The sequence below is a fragment of the Montipora capricornis genome, chromosome 1 (assembly GCF_036669925.1).
Source record: "Montipora capricornis isolate CH-2021 chromosome 1, ASM3666992v2, whole genome shotgun sequence".
Taxonomy (NCBI): Eukaryota; Metazoa; Cnidaria; class Anthozoa; order Scleractinia; family Acroporidae; genus Montipora; species Montipora capricornis.
Window position 1 is genome coordinate 11,521,509 of NC_090883.1, and position 17,500 is coordinate 11,539,008.

A 17,500-nucleotide genomic window follows, 5' to 3' on the forward strand; every position below is an offset into this window, starting at 1 on the left:
AAAGTGCTCTTGCCACATTTTTACAAGGAACTGGACAAAACGGCAATTATTTTCGAATTCTTGGGGAATAGTTTTAGTAATTTAGAGAAACTTTTTTCTAGACTGTAACTTCCCTTTAAACGTTATGGATTTTTTCAAGCTTTCTTTTCCCTACTGTCCCAGTTGCGTTCATTGCGATTGAAGGTAATGGTTCTCGTGCAGTTCAAACTTCAAAATTTTATTCGTATTTATTTATTTCCGCGGCGCTGTGAATTTTAGATGAAACGACACCATACCCTTGCTAAGCACTGATTTCCAGATGACAGTTACTTAACAAAGGGAAAGGAATGTGTGGCTCACTTTAGCAGACGCTCGTGGGGAAGGAACGCGTGACGAGGCCATAAGAGTGTCTGCGTGGGAGGCTATCTTTATTGCAGCAAAGAAGGCTTTTGAGCTCTGGCCACTTGCTGTTTTATTTTGCCACCATTGGTTTTTTGAGCTCACACGTCCGCTCCTGAGGTACATTTCTTGCTTCTAGTAATTCAAATTTTAAAGATCGTGTTCTGGGGCTCCACTGCTACCTGCGTTTTGTCATCAAACCAATCTTGGTTTATCTTTTTTTGAGCCAATTGTTTTTGCGCAAGAGCTGAGAATCGCCTCTTTCAAATCCTTCTACAACCCAGCCACAGGTTAAACATCTGTGAGTTGTAAAAAGCTGTCAGACAGTTTTGTCTGAAAATCATCTTGAACAGCTCGATTTTGCAACGAGTCAACATCAAACTTCTTGAATTTGGCCTATAGTCTTAGCTTCTTCTTTCAAGGCTTAATCGTGAGTTCACATTCACAAGCAAGTAGTCTGTTAAACAGCTATCTGAACCGATAATGGCTCGAGCTTTCTTGACTTCTTTCCGGTCTCTAGCCTTAGTGATTATGAAGTCAATTTGATGTTAATAATTTGATCTAGGGTGCTGCCATGTTCCTTTGTATCTGTTTTGCATCTAAAACCGGGTAATGGCAATAAGGAGATTGTGCTCAGTACATTTGGCAAGTGGAAGTTGGCCATTTTGGTTCATCTTCCCAATACCATTATGTCCAATTGGGGGCCACATCTTGTGTTCAGATCAAACACAGGCATTAAAATCACCAAGTATCAGCAGGGGATCTTTGTTTGATTGGGGTGTTGACAATCAACTCATCAAGAGCAGCATAGAAGTTTTCCTTTACAATATCATTGACGTCAAGTGTCAGTGCGTATGTACTGGACAGATGACTGAGAAAATCATTACAAAGCTGAAGTCTGGCTATCACGAGACGTTCAATCAAACCGACAAGAAGCTCGTTAAGATGTTTGAGGATGTTTGTCTCGATGGCAAAGGCAACTCCATGCAGACGTCGTTCATGGTTGGGTCGACCTTTCCACAAGAAAGTGTAACCACACCCTTCTCAATAATAATTCCCTTTGCAGGGAATCTGGTTTCTTGCAGTGCTGCAACATCAACATCCAATCTTCTCAATTCATGTCCGATCAATGCTTTCCATCCCTCAGGCCCAGTATCCGAATCCATCAGGGTGCACACATTCCAGCTGGCAAACTTCATGCGAGGGCAAACAGTTGACATGGTGTGAATGGACAATCTCCGGGCTTGGATGCGGTAGCCTTTCCTGGTCTTCGCCTACTTTTTGCTGACAAGGTGGGCGATGCGTCAGTTACCTGAACACGATAGCATCATCCATAGTGTAAGTTGGTGGCGCCAATAAAATGAACGTACATTACTGACAAGTGCTGGACATTCTTGCAATCATTGACAAAGAATGAGGTACTGTTGTAGTTGATAATAATTATTATTCTTAATTTGTGCAGTCCACATTACGAATTTAATCTATTAGCCACAATTCATGGAGTGGCAGGGGTGAGGAACAGAACTTTCGTCCCAATTGACACCTAACCCCTATATCCATTGATCAGACCACAACACCGGGAACTCCATGCCCTACTCTTCTCGAATAGTGTGCGGGTTCTTTAACGTCCCACAGAATTTATACCCAAGGGTTATGAGACGGGACCTGCGCCTTATAGTCCTTATCCGAGAAGACTTAAAAGTCTAGCCATTCGCAGATGTCGTTACAAAGGCAGCACTTTCTCCTCAGTTATTTAAAGACCCTGAGTGTTGGTCCGGCCAGAGTTGAACTCACGACCTCCCGCGTGACAACCCGGTGCTCAACCAACTGAGTCACCAGTGCGTGGCACATACCAGCACTAGTTTGTGACGCTTGTGACATCTGTTGCCATGGTCCTGTAGTTCTGTCTTTCTTCACAGAAGCATCTGCCACAGAAAAAGGGTAAATGGGTTTTAAAAAAAAACGGACTGCCGGCCCTGCTTAATATCCTATCTTGCATCATTGGGACCAGAACTAACCTGCAAAGGGTGCACTTCAATGAAAGCAAGCCAATGTCATTTAAAAATAAGGCGCCTTTGGAAGCTGCTACATGGTCCATGTATGATACCAGAGCATGGCACCGCAGCCAGATGTAATAAGCCAGCTAGGGTGGAAAACTAGAGTACCCTAAAATATGGTTTAAATTTGCTGAAATGTACCCCACATACAAGCACAGAGGTGAGAAGTGCAAACCTGACTTCCCACTGTAACTACAGAATGGAGTATTTCCATACTGACTACCATTCAGATGTTAACCTCTGTCCAGCAGGACTTACATTAAATTTTGTAACTTTGCTGAACAGATGGAACCAGTGTTTTACTTTAGGCCAGCCAAACATAATGACACTTAAAATGCACATCATTGATAAGATGCTGATGCCATTAATCCTCAGAAATGAGCCAAATTGTTTAAATGTATGACATCATATACCAAAGTATTTACCTTCATTATCCTTATCGTCTTGTTCATTTACGTCAGCCCCTTCTCCATCGGTGCTCTCTCTGAAACAAACCACCAGCAAACTTATAGATTCAGCCTTCAATACAATCTCTTAGTCACTATGATGATCAAAACTTCGTCAGTTCTGTTTTGTTTTCACTCTTACTATTTGTTGAAAATCTTGCAAGGTTTTTTTTGTTTCTGTAACTGGTTTTTTTTTAACCAAGTAAATTATTTTGCTTTTGTTTTCCAGCCAACTGTATAAAAAGGGTTAAAAAAATTGGGACATGGTATTTTACATTGTAGGGTACTCAAAAGATAGCTGATTTATTTGAAGTGAAATAATAAAGTATTGCCAAGACAAACCCAAACCCAACCTCGTTCCCAGGGTCTCTCTTCTCTGCCTCCATGTCGTTGAGAAAAAGACCCTGGTTCAGGCTGCGTCAGGTGCCTCCAAAATCTGGGAGGTAAACCAAATGTGTTATGGGAGGGGAAGCAATGTAGGCCTTGTCATCATTGTGATTGAGGGAATCAGCACGCATTTGAATTATTATTTTGTGGTCAGACAAGCATCGACAAAACGTTTTACCGCAAGTTATTTTATGTACTACACATGGAATTCGATGTGAAAGGCAAAGGTTGCTGTCAAATCGATCTGATGCTGCAGAAAATACACTTGTGTCGTTCAGATTTTCACCTGTGCAGGATAAGTGAAAGTCCAGATTCAAGGTTAAGTGAGCAGTCGAATTGAGTAATAATGAAGAATGCTAATACTTTGCAACACTTTTAAAGAAAAGGTTTTGCCGTGCAAGAAAACAAGCGAAATGTTTCTCCATGGGAAACAAACATGTTCAGTGATCAATCAGCCAGTGTCATGATTTATAATATGTCACATGTCCACCTCAAATCAAACTGTATGAACATGTGCAGGTATTATAATTAAATTTTGTTCTTTGATTTTCGTTTTTCTTTTGAACGTTAAACAAAGTGATTCCTAAGTGGCAAGCTTGTTGTGTACAGCGAGTAGACAGTCTTACAACTCCACGCAGTTTAACATTTAATTCCTAACACAAATCATGAAGTAAGAAGATTAGTAATTTTAATGAAGGAGCATGAAAATGTATTGAAAGCATTTAAAAATCAAATAACATGTAAATTAGCTGACAAAGAAAAATAATTTGAGGAGGCCTCTAAAGATGCAGAGGAGCTGGCTGACTTTGTCCAGACAAAATGTGAGGTTATGTACATCCTCTACACAACAATGAATCACAGCAAGTGCAACAGACACAGCAGGCACCGCTTAGCCATTCCGTGTTGGTCAGCACAATTTTACCACTATCGATGAGTGCTACAGTCACGTCCTTCAGCTGGTGATGAATGAAAACAACTGCAGCATGGCAAGTGCATTTTGTCTGTTAGGCTGCTCAAGAAGTACCATACGTGATTTCGTAACAATAGTGGAGCTGAAATGAGTTGACGCTCACAAATTCGAAGTTGTACTTTAGAGTTACCAGAGGGACACAGTGCGGGACCTAAAGGCACTCAGTAGGAAAAGTATAAAACTGTAATTGCCAGTTCTCGCAAACAACATGCTCTGAGGAAAGCTTGTTGCCACTGTTGAAGAATGCTTTCACACGTAAGTTAAACTTTTACTTCAAATTTCTCAAAACAGTTCTTTCAGGAGCCACAACATGTACATGATTTTATGAATGAGTCTGATATTGCTAAGCTCCAGCTAACTAACCCACCCACCACAAAACCTTTTCTACTGCAAACACGGAGGGCAAAAAACACAACAGAAGCGCTCAGCACAATCAACTCTTTTACTCAGTTTTCTCCACCACAGGCCCGACTAAAGCTTTCCTCGGGTAGAATGTTGACCATAACACCACTATCAAGTCGGATGCAAAATTCTTGCCCATACCACTTTTTGCAAAATGGCTGTCATTTAGATATTCTTTTGTTTTTATTCAAAGTAGACCTGGATGCCTCGTTCAAGGCAAAATATCCTTTTGAATTTTAAGCTTAGGAACGAGGTATCAAGGGCTAATTTGAATAAAAACACAAGAATATTTAAATGGCAGCCAGTTTGGAAAAGGGTGTATTGAGAAGAACTGTGGCAAAGAGTTTCCCTGTGCTCTTCTTATCGTCATCTACAGCGCAAATTTGTTCCTTGACATAAACACAGGTGACTTACTCACCCGATTCTGAATCCTCTTCAATGTGAAAAACCGATCTTCTCACTGGTTTATGTGACTTAGACTGGCAGGTAACTGCAAAATGGTTCGGCCTGCTACATGACAAGCAGGACTTTTCCCAAGCTGGGCACTCAAATTTGTTTCTCTTACGCATCCGGTGCAGAATTTGCATTGAATCTGTATGTCTCCTGGTCTGCTACTTGCAAATTTCTTGCCTTCAGCAATGCGGACCTCCTCCTGACTCATTGCTTTCAGCTGGTTTGTAGTTTCATAGGATCTGCAGATACCAATACAGTCCTTTCCACTAAGCTTGGAAACCTGTAGAAGCTTCTTGCAGATTTGGTTGTCGCATATTCCAACAACAATACAATCCCAAAATAGGCTGCTTCCAGGGATCCAAAATTGCAAGTCTTGGCTAGTATGTAGAGGGCAGTGAGATGTATGCATCCACTGACTCATTAGGCTCTCGATCTCGTTTGTTAAAAAAATAATAGTACCATTCATATACATGTATCTCATTTTGTCTCACATGTGCAACATTCCTCTAGTTTCTGAAGAACAATATCAATATCCCACCTCTCATTATCATCTTTTTACTCGAGGCCTTCCTATACATCCAGGGCATCTGATCTGATGCATGTCAGCAGCGTTGCTGTTCAAAGTTCCTTACTGGCAGTTGGGTCCCCTGTGTCCTTAAGCTGTGCAGCAATTTCATAATTTACCCGGTAACATTTCTTCCAGTTGGCTGATAGGTTACCACTCAACTCTAGCTTTGGTGCTAGAGGGATAGTTACGGGAATTTGCACCATACTCTGCTGTTGTCGTGTTGCGATTGATTGAGGTGACGCTTGTGTAGCTCTTTCCCTTTCAATCATGTCTGGCAAGTATCAGGGTTTGAAAACAGCCTACAAAGTGATTCCACTCACCGTTTTGCTTTCATTTCTGAAGGAGAGCCAACTCATACTTGAGAAGAAGGTCTCGCACAGCTAACAGCAGATGGTTAACAGTCAACAACATTACCATTTGTTCTGAGCTCCACTTCATGTGATCACTTTGTCAAAATTTTTGTTCCGCTGATCGCATAGACCAGCAATTCATCTACTGAGAATCATTATGGATGCCATGCCACCACTTCTGGCACCATGAAACGTTTTCTACCAGACACGAGGAACACAAGACGAAACAGAAGCCCTTTGCAGAATCAACTCCTTTAATCAGCTAGATGTACATATGAACATCACATTTCGATCAGTATCATCACACACCATGGCTGCCAAACAATGACATCTCCCCAAACTGATAAAACGTAATGTTTCGGTTATTCAAGAAAAAATTGCAAAACACCTCACACACTCATTAAACATTTACCCACTTTACATTGCGTGCCCACATTACTTTAGTTGCAATTTTCAGGGTCCCTGAAACTTGGAATTCTACATGTACATGTATGACTGTTTAAAGTAATCTGTTTCCATCAGACATCAAAAATTAATGGGCCATATAATTCTGTTTTCCACAGAACAGTAGGCTATGTTTATTAGAATGTCATTTTTTGATTTTTTTAAATAATGACTTGTATTACTTTTCGTTTCACAACATGTGGAAACAGAAGTGTTGTTGAACCACCTTCTTTCGGAATGGCAGCAACTGGGTACCAAAATTGGGAATTCCTTGAAGACCAGAGGGTATTTATTGGCTGGAACAATCAGAATTGATGCATTATCATTTCTAGAAAATGGAAAAATATTTTCTTGGACTATCTACCAAGGAATCACAAACATTGCATTCGCTACGCGTGTATTCTGCTTAAGAAGAATGCACTGAACACAGAGGCAAGGCAAGTCTTTGGCAAACATTTGAATACTGATCACTATAAATCACAATCAGTAAAAGCCCTTATCTTTTGCTGTGCATTCTCACCCATAATAAAACTGTGTTTTTTGGAAGCAAACTTGCGTGTGACATATTTTGATTTTTGTCTGGAAAATTAAAACTGCAGAGGTCAGCTTGTGTTTAATTTACAAGAAGAAGAAATTGTTGTTGGATACAACACTCATTTGAAGGCTTGGTAAACTTGAAAAAGAAGCAATTATAGGACATAGAGTGAGAGCAGTTCATCTAATTCTACAACTGTGTATTGCGTGCATGACAAATTAAACTATCTTTTGTTTACTTTTACTGGGTACTGCTTATTGCTAACCGCTTGCATTATTTACAAAGTACTGCACAAGCAACAAATTAAATATGTGTATTTTGCATTGTTTTTTTCCATTGCCAACTGCTAGGGTATCAAATAATAATAATAATCATAATAATAGACTATTTGAATAGGGTAACACGTGACAGTAAGCTAAAGGCAACTGATAAATTTGTGGCCCTATATAAAGTTAATTAATGCTACTGTTGCTGCGCCCCCCTTACGATTGATAATGTAAAACGATGTAAAATTATTTACAAGACAATATATACACATATCACTATCAAATAAGAAAAATATAAGAATTTTAAAAATTATATAAGCATGGTGGCCTTCTGCTCACTTAAAAATTTAGAGTACAACATCCTCTTAAAACATGCTACAGATTCTTGACTTCTAAGATTAATGTTAAATGTTAAGAGTGTTCCATTGCTTAGACATTTGTACTGCAAAGCTGCGCCCCCCCCCCCCCCCCCTTCCGTTTCTCATTTGTATTTGGGGGTAAAAAGGTTAAGGTTACTATGGTGCGTGACTCTGTTGCAACAATCGCTGTTTCGGATTAGCATAGTATGCATGAATACTGGGACAGTGTAATTTATTATTTATTTTTTTAAACACTAATGTGCTAGGCTTTATAGCACTCTCTTTATAGAAGGGCAACCAGTTTAGTGTCAGTTTAGAAACTGAAGGTGTCTCTCTTTCTGCATTTAGAATAATTCTGACAGCCCTCTTCTGTAATCTTAAAATTACCTGCTTGCCACTATTACTACAGTTATCCCATATCATAACACCATACATCAAAATTGGCTTAACTATGCTATATTAAAATACATCTCTCGTTGTGCCTGCTTGAGGTAGGGACTAATATGTTTCAGCAGTCCTAGGTGCTTTGAAAGCTTCTTTGAGAGCTCCTCAACATGACATTCATAGCTCATTTCTGAGTCCAGTGTTACACCTGGACTCAGCTTGTGGGATTTGACACCGTTTATACCTACACCGCCTATCTTGAGCTGGAAACTTACGTCCTCACAAGAGTCATTGACTTTGCTGGGTATTCTTCTACCTGTAACAAGCATTGATTTAGTTTTCTTTACATTTATGAACATCTTATTTTGTGCTGACCATTCGTTGAGAGAATCCAAGTCACTATTTAAATCACAAGTTAGATTGTTAAGGTCACTATAATGAGCATTCAATGACAGAGTGGTGTCGTCTGCAAAGATATCAACTGAGGAGTTCTGTAGATGGAGCGCTAAATCATTAACAAACAAAAGGAACAGGATGGGCCCCAATAGCGAACCCTGGGGTACACCATGCTTGACTACGAGGCGTGAGGATGATTGTCCATCAAGAGCAACAAACTGGAAACAATCCGAGAGATAAGACGTGAACCAGGAAAGTGCTCTGTTATAGTTCGAACTTCTTCAAGAGAAGACCATGGTCTACCACGTCAAAGGCCTTCTTAAAGCTGACAAATACCAATTCAGTAACCTCGTCTCAGTCAAGGCTGTGTAAAATCTGATCCGTGAGATTGATAAGGGCCATCTCGGTGGAGTGAGCTTTGTGAAAAGCAGACTGTAAATGGTAGATAAGTCCATTTTGAACTAAGTAGTCCATGTACGCATGTGCAACATGCTTCTCAAGTAACTTAGACAGCACAGACAAAACAGGTCTGTAATTGTCCTTGCAATCACGGGGACCATCCTTGTGGAGGGAGTAACATGCACAATTTTCCATTTGCTTGGGAAACAGCCTTTTACCATGGACAAGTTGAACAACCTTGTCAAGGGCTGACACAGAGAAGGTGCGATCAGTTTGAGCAATCTTACACTTACGCCATCAGGGCCTGTATCTTTACTGTTAGGCAAACTCACAATCAAGCATTAAGTTTGTTGCACTGTAATAGCTGGGATATTGAATTGATGTAATTATAAAGCCTGGAGGAGACAAAATACATGTACTCCAATTTGCTAGTGTCCAAATCCACTGATAAGAGATTTGCACACAATGCACTAGCAATGTTCGCAAAAAACTCATTGAACATGTTTGCCATCACTTCCGCGTTCATTTCAATAGAGCCATGTTCCCCAACCAATAATTCTTTTTAATTAATGTTGTTTTGTTTTTTTGATTTAGCTAGCGATTTTAGGGTTTCCATATTCCTTTTGAATTCCCTCTATAAACTACTGTTTTCTATAGACTCTTGAAAAAAGACACGTTTTGATTTCCTTATTAGGTTCGTAACAAAGCACTTTATACATTTAAATTTAGTCCAGTCATTTGCGTCGTTCGATTTCCACGCCTTTTTCAGCTCTTGATTACGTTTCTTTATTGCATCAACAATACGTTCGTTCATCCATTCTGGCTGCTTTTGTTTCTTGACACGCTTTTGTTTGTTTGGAATATGCCTTTTATCTGTTTCACCTAGCAGTAGCTCAAATGTGTCAAGAACATCATCCAAATCATCAAATACAAAAGCACTAACCCATTGGGAAGCCCTCAAATCACTGAGAAAGGCTTCTGTATTCAGATTCTTGAAATCAGTATAATTAATCACGTTATGAGCAAAACCCTTGCCTTGTTTAAGTAAGTATTTGTGGTCCAATAATACTGGTATCACAACATTGCCATTTGGTGAAACAGTGTTGTAGAGTTCATCCTTCTAATGGGACATTCCCTCCAAATTGTTGAAATTGGTTTGAACCAAACGAAGAGAATTTACATGCCCAAAGAAAGCTCATTAATCCAGCTACAACTTAACTTACCCAATCTGAAGTGACTGTATTCTTAGTCCTGAATAATCTTTCTCTGTTGGCTCTTCAAAGTCAATCCACTCTTCTTCCTTCTAAACCAAATAATTTTACAACCAAATTAATTCCAAGCTTACAGGAACTTTATAACAGACCTAAGAATAAGTTATTTTAGAGAATTTTACAATGTACCTCATTGCAGTTCTCGTCCAAAAAGTTTCACTTTCCATAAAACACGGAGTAGATGTCTACAGCAAAGTCTAGTCTAACTTACAGTTTGTTTCTTACAAAAAAAATTATGTGGAACATTTCCCAGGGACCCTTGTTGTCAACAACAATGCTCTAGAAACTGTCAAGGCGCATAAAGCACTGGGCATTACCATACAATGAGACCTTAAATGGGATCAAAATGTCAAGGCATCTCAGAGACTGCACATCTTACAGGTCCTTAAACAAAGTGGTGTATCCCCTGTTGATTTGCTCAAAGTGTATTTTGCACTTGTAAGGTCAGTCATCGAATACTGTTGTCCAGTGTGGCATAACACACTAACAGCTAAATTATCACAGAGCATCTAGAGGGCCTTGTGTATTTTTCACCCAACTCTTCAATGTTATGAAGCACTTGACATATTAAGGGGCTGAAGAAACATTACATTCAAGGACAGAAACACTGTGCATCAAACTGTTCAGTAAGATCAAAGTAACCAATTCCTGCTTAGCCCATCTTATGCCACCAACTTTGGAGCAAGCGCGCAGCTGTACATTGTTTTTCTAACAGACCATCGTTATTTAAATGCAGGACAGAACGTTATAAAATATAATCTACCATTTTCCCTGTGCTGTGCTCAAGCTCCATAAGTCAGGATCAAATCATGTTATATGAATACAGTACCGTGCAAAAGTAAGTTGACAGTCTCGACTCAATCCTCAGGAGGATCAAGAATCGAGTCAAGGATAGAGACTCCATTCACTCGATATCAAACTCAATCCTCGACACTCGATTCTCGCAAAATCACAGATGCAAAAGATTGTCAATTATTCATACTCTAGTCAACTTTCGCGAGAGCGTTACTCCTTGATTAAATAACAACAGGAACTGTTTAATAAGAAAACAAGATAGCGGCTACTTTTCCTGTGAGTCCTCTCTTCAAAACTAAAATCTTATGTTGTGGATTAAAATCTAAAAGCAAAACAGTAAGCTTTACCGAGCGATGGATTTTATCTTACATCTCTTTTTACATGCAATGATCTGAAGGAAAATTATAGTGATGGTCAAATCTCGACGCTAGACTTGTTCACCGGTATCAGGTTTCATTCTTTGAAAACAACAAGCGTTGCAAACCGAGAATGGCATCCTCGCAGGACGAAGTACATGAAGCAAAAACTGTTCCACCCAACTTTTGATACCTCGAGTTGGGAATTCGCATGAGGACAACATGTTGTCTTTTTCTCTTCTCCTGTCTTTTTTGTTAATAATAATTTCCCCAATTAACCCAATCCCAGCGACTGTTCATTTTTCTTGTGAGGGAATAAACAAACCAGTTGTTGCAATGAAACTCGGGGTCTCAAGTGAGTCATTACGGAATAGTTTTACATTCCAAGAAACAGTTTTTGTAAATCTGAAATTAACATGCGTGTATACTGAGGAAATTTGTTTCCAAAAAGGTCTGCTACTGCAGTGTTACTGATGGCATGTGTATGCCTACAGAGTAAACTTGAAATGCAACTCCGCTGTTTAGTGTTGGAAGACTGTGTACAGTCAGTGTGATTGTTGAGTATGCTTTGATCATACGGATGAAAAATAATTAACTCCTCCGCAATCGCACAGAATACTTCTCTCTGCCAAAATACTACAAAAGTAATTTTCACTAACAAGCTACATTGTAGGTTACAGCTTAACTGTTGGGCGGATCATGCTCTGAATTACAATGTAGAAGCCTACGGAGTACACTTGAAATACCACTCCAGTATGACAGTGTAGAAGACCGTCTACAGTCGTTTTACGAGACATCTCGTTTATCTCTTCTACTGGGCAAACCTGCCCAGAGGGAAGGAGCACGAACAGGACTCGAGGTCCTATGCGAGGTGCTCCACCCTACCCTGTCCAGACCAGAAATACCAGACCACAACACCGGGAACTACCTGCCCTACTCTTTACGACAAGTGTGCGGGTTCTTTTACGTCCCACAGGATTATGAACATTGAAGGGTTGTGAGACAGGACCTTCTGCTTATCGTCCTTATCCGAGAAGACTAGAGAGTCTAGAGTCTAACCATTTGCAGATGTAATTACAAAGGCAGCACTTTGCCGTGTGATTGTTGGCTATGCTCCTCCGCAATCGCACAGAATAGTGTCGTTCGAACGATTTTTTCCCAATTTCAGCCACCAGATTCGAAAGAGGGCTAAACTCGCTCGGTTTTCTGCGTTACTTCCAAACAACAGTCTCCAAGCAACTTTAGCAGGCTTTTCTTTTATTCGTATTCCCAGTTGCATTTGTGCTATTAGTCTATCAAGGAATCAGTCAAGCAACCAGCTCATTAAATTCTCAATTCCTTTGACACGATTCTCAACTCGATCTCTCTATCCTCGCAAGAATCGAGGATCGAGGAGAGAATCGAGACCCGAAAGAGACTGTCAACTTATTTTTGCACAGTCCTGTATATAGATAACGCATGAATAAAATTAATATTTATATATTTACTTTACATTAAAGTGCTACGACGACCAAAAAATAATTCTCCTTTTTCTTTGGATTTCAAAACTATGTTAACTAAACACTAAGTGACCCAAGTTTTAAGTTCTGATTTTAAAAAGACACCTGTTTATTTTAACCGGAATTTTGTTATTTATTGGTCCGCCATTACTAACTTTAAAATCTTCAGAGAGCTGGGTCAAGGAGAAAATGACGTCAAAGACTCACTGGTTTAAGACTGCAACGCATGTGTACACGGCTGAATTAATATGCAGCACAGGAGTTTCGGACTTCCAGATTTTTAAACTCATGTTTGGCATATATAATAAATTGTGTTAACGCGCTGAAATTTTAAGCTAGTAAGTAAATGACGTCACTTTTCCCAAGATCCAACCCTCTTGAGGTCCAATCGGTCAGTTTTGAACGTGAGTAATGGCGGACCGTGAAATCCAAACCTAACACTCAAAATAAACAGCCTTTGGATAAAAATCAAAGCTCAAAATTTTGCCAATCAAGTGTTAAGCGAACATGCTTTCAAAATCTGAAGAAAAAAAGAAAATGATTTTTTGATCATAGTAGCACTTAAAGTTACAATTGAAACCTTTATATAAATTATATACTGTAGGATTGTAATCTTCATTTCATCTCTTTATATATACATCTGTAAAAGAAGGTCCCATCCATTTAACATGAAATGTAATATTATTTTGCTTTTTTGAATTACTAATACTATTTGTAAATAATTTTGCAATCTGCTTATTTTATTTTATTTTTTTCATTTTTTTATGGGCACAATGATATTACAATAAAACACCACATTACTTTACTACTATCCCTGGTAGTGATGATGCCTCATTACTTTCTAAATTAGGATTGAAAATGCTTTTGAAGCATGATTTCAATGCCTCACTGTGGTGTAAGCTCTCTTCTGTGATCACAGCCAAAGTGTATGGTTATCAATATCATACAAAGCTGTAACAAGTTAGTGCAACAAGCTTATATTGATCACATTTAATAATCAGTATCCTTTAGTTCAGTTACGAATGAGTATTAGTCGTAGCCACAGATCTTCTACTCACGAGGCTTACATGTATATGATCCCTACTCAGTTACATAATCAGAGCACATTCTAATCACGTACGAGCGAGTCCTTGTTACAAAAGCCACAATAGTGATTAGAAGTAGCAAACTACATGCATGGTACACCTATTCTAGATTGCTCATTGCCATGTGATCCTGCTGAACGTACAATGTACATCAGTACTGGCCAAACTTTTTTAAATCAACAACCAGGGTGTTTACTTCAAATTTCCAGTAACCTAGTACCAATGCATCTTCTGTGATTTTATCTTATTTTTATAACACTCGAAACTTAACAATTTCTAATTATAAATTTAAAGTGCATTTTGTTGACGGTGGTGTATCCTTTGTGAGCGACATGTACCAGGCCGGCCTTGGGCCACAGGAGTAACATACTCAAACTTTACAACATATATTGTCGTTGTACCAAACCTTCTAAAATTAAATTAACAACATATTTGTGCAAAAAAATGACTTAACTATTTCAAGTAGGCATTTTGTACCCCGTAGTTGAGCTATTGAACATCAAAATACTACGTGACTTGAGAGTCCGAATGAAATTAACCAAATGCATTACTGATTAAATGAAATGTTGTCCGACTTCTTGACAATTATTACTTAAAGGTCTGCTTATACTGTTACCGGATTCGAGGGTATTGTTGTCACTCCAGAAGTCTTTTTACTCGACAAGTCTTTTGATTTGCTATCGGTTTCTTTCTGGCTGCTTCCAACTTGTTTCGTGATGGCATCACTCGTAGTGAATTTGCTTTTCCCTTTCTGCTTCTTCCCTTTTGCCTTTTTCGCAAAGAAATCCTCCAGAGATTTTTCATCGTCGGACATGGCTTTCTGCACGAAAAGGACCCAGGCGAAGCGCCGGGAAAAGGAATTTGCCACGAAAATTTCACAAACCTAACAATTCTCTTTGCCTTATTAATTTCTACAAATGCGACGCATGTGCTCAAAAACTCCTCGTCCCATTCTCCCACGGTTGGTTTAAAGATGGCAGAAAACAGTGAAACGCGTGACAAGGAAAGCCCCGGCTGTATTTTTTGTAAAATTGCTGCCAAAGAAGTGGAAGAAACTCAATTGAAATACGAAGATCAGCAAGTTGCGGCGTTTTCAGATCGTAAACCAGCCGCGAAGTATCACTTTTTGATAGTGCCAAAGGAACATTGCGGGAATCCAAAGTCACTGCACTCGGGAGATCACGTTCGCTTGCTGGAACGCTTGTCGGAGGTTGGAAAGGAGCTTATCGCGCATAATGAAGCTAACTATGAGGATACGCTATTTGGTTATCACTGGCCGCCATTTAACTCAATACAGCATCTCCATTTGCATGTTATATCACCGCGATCACAGATGGGGTTTTTTTCCCGGCAAATATACAAGCCAAACTCCTTATGGTTTGTAACTCATGAGTGGCTATTGGAATATGTGAAAAATAAAAATTCCAGCTCTCCTTGATATAAATAAGGTGGCGTTTTTCCAACTTAGGACCATGGAGCCAAGTCTGTGTCGTGTTTGTTTTCTTTGTTTCTTCCTCGATTCGAATGACTTTTTTGTGTAACGAACTGAGTATACGTACTGTGGAACGATCTCAGTGGTTTGGAAACGACCTGACCGTAAACCATGGCACAACTGACAATGCGAGGTCACGTTCACAGGATACCCAGATATTCCTATCTTGGTAATTGTAATACGTATTACAAGTGCAATAGGCCACTTCGGAAAATACCATAATACTCTTTGTTTCTCCCCCCAAATTTTGCATAAGCATTGTTTTTGTTTTCTCTTGGGACCATTGTAAGTCCCAAGAGAAACTGGAAACAACACTTATGCAAAATTTGGGGGGACAAACATAGAGTATTATGGTATTTTCCAAAGTGGCCTATAGGCCATTTTACAGTAACTGTTTTTTTTGGTCAGAGACCTACAGTCTCGGTCACAAATGTTGGAACACTGACGGAAATTTTCCCCTCCTCCCCTTTCAGTGTTGATGTTTATGGGTTCCAGTGCAAGAACTAACCGGTAAATGCAACATTGAAGGGAGGGAGGAGGAGGGCTGCGTTATCAATAGCTCGAATGCGAGTTACGTGCTGTTCAAGAGAGGTGTTACAACTATTTATGACCAAGGTTGTAGCCTATTAATGGCTGCGAGGATGCCGGTGACCTTGCATTGATTCAGACCCCACTGCTTTTATCATGTAAATTGTGTTTAGTCTATGTTAACATTAACCCATTGACTCCCAGGGGTTCCCCATTGACGAGTAAAATCGTCTGGCATTAGACAGAGTAAAAGACTAGGTCTGGCCGGTTTAAGCCGGTTTGGACGTCAAAGCTGGGTTAATAAAGTACAAAGAAGTAGGGTCACCAGCAGCTTCGCTTCCATTCTTAGGCCAGGTAACCTAGCTACAACTGTAAGATAATATATTCTCAAACTGTAGTTATATAATGTTGTATCTGTGTAAAATAGCACTGTGTTTTTCTCAACAAACTGGATGCTTAGAGGTTTATTCCATCTCAACTCTATGGCAGCACTTCCACTTTAATAACATTTTTATTTAAGTGTCAATGGATTTAGCACAAAAGCACTAACAAAAACATGAACTCAAATCAAATCAAATATTGGTTTTTGTGGAGAGGGGGAAGCTGGAGTACCCGGAGAAAACCTCTCGGAACAGAGAAGAGAACCAACAAACTCAACCCACATATATGATGCAGAGTCTGTTAATCGAACCCAGGCCACATTGATGGGAGGTGAGTGCTCTCACCACTGGGCCACTTCTGCTCCCAGATCCAGAACAAAAAAGACCCTGTTGTAAAACCGTTGTTAATTACACAGCTAGAGGCGTTGTTGTATAAGACATGTAACGGCTATTGTACTTAAACACGGAATGATGGAATTCCAGAACGGTGGAACACGGAGTGCCGGAATACTTAAACACGGAACGCCGGAATGAGAAATAACAGTATAGTTTACCACGTGAAATGAATGGCTTGATGTCAAGTACACCACTGCAGTTAGGCCTAGGGAGCTTAAGCACGCGCGTTTTTGAGACGCGGACGGCAAGCGGAAGTTAGCTGTTTTCCCTTTTAATTTGTCTTCAGACAACCACATTTACATTGCTAAGTATCTTTTCTCCATTAGAAATGATTCGTATAAAAATCTGTCTTGGTACGCAGAAATGTCCTCTTCCGGTTGCCGTCTGCGTCTCACAAATAATTGAGAACGCAGCAAGCGATACGTATCCCCCGGACACGAGCTCCTGGTTTCCCTAAATAAAACCCAGTAAAAATTGTGATGGCATTCAGACGAATGGCATGTTTACCCTTACAGATTGAAAGTTTTTTGTAGACCTCTTGTTTATTTCTTCCAGGAAAATCTTATGGCACGCTCAACGCAACATAAGAAAGTCATTGTCATGGTATTGGAAAATTGCTAGTGTTAATTATGTTTGCAGTTGAAATAAATAGGCTGAATAATGGAATTAATTTGTCACTGCTAACACAAATACTGCTTCATTGTACCCCCCTTGGGACCAACGAGAACAAACTTTAATATTTCCCCACTATTTGGAAATCTATGATAATATTCCCGCAGTTGAGTCTATTCTAGTGCATTCGGTTGCCTGTCAATCCTTGGACATTGTGATTAAAAACGTGTTTTCCTTTATCCTGCGTCCTCAAAAATTCGCAGAATTAGTAGAAGAGACGCGACACAAGGGT

General features: G+C 39.6%; 1 protein-coding gene across 1 annotated transcript in view; it reads right to left on the reverse strand.

Moving 5' to 3' along the window:
• The window catches only part of LOC138052668 (protein CDV3 homolog), a 20,801-nt gene extending 6,078 nt beyond the window's left edge, over nucleotides 1–14,723 (reverse strand). Inside the window, exons 1-4 of the mRNA XM_068899249.1 lie at nucleotides 14,417–14,723; nucleotides 10,018–10,097; nucleotides 2,861–2,919; nucleotides 2,232–2,303 (exon numbers count right to left, since the gene is read on the reverse strand). Coding sequence (XP_068755350.1) covers nucleotides 2,232–2,303; nucleotides 2,861–2,919; nucleotides 10,018–10,097; nucleotides 14,417–14,614 — 409 coding nt within the window. The 5' untranslated portion in view covers nucleotides 14,615–14,723. The remainder of the gene's footprint in view (nucleotides 1–2,231; nucleotides 2,304–2,860; nucleotides 2,920–10,017; nucleotides 10,098–14,416) is intronic.
• Nucleotides 14,724–17,500: the final 2,777 nt, after the last annotated feature.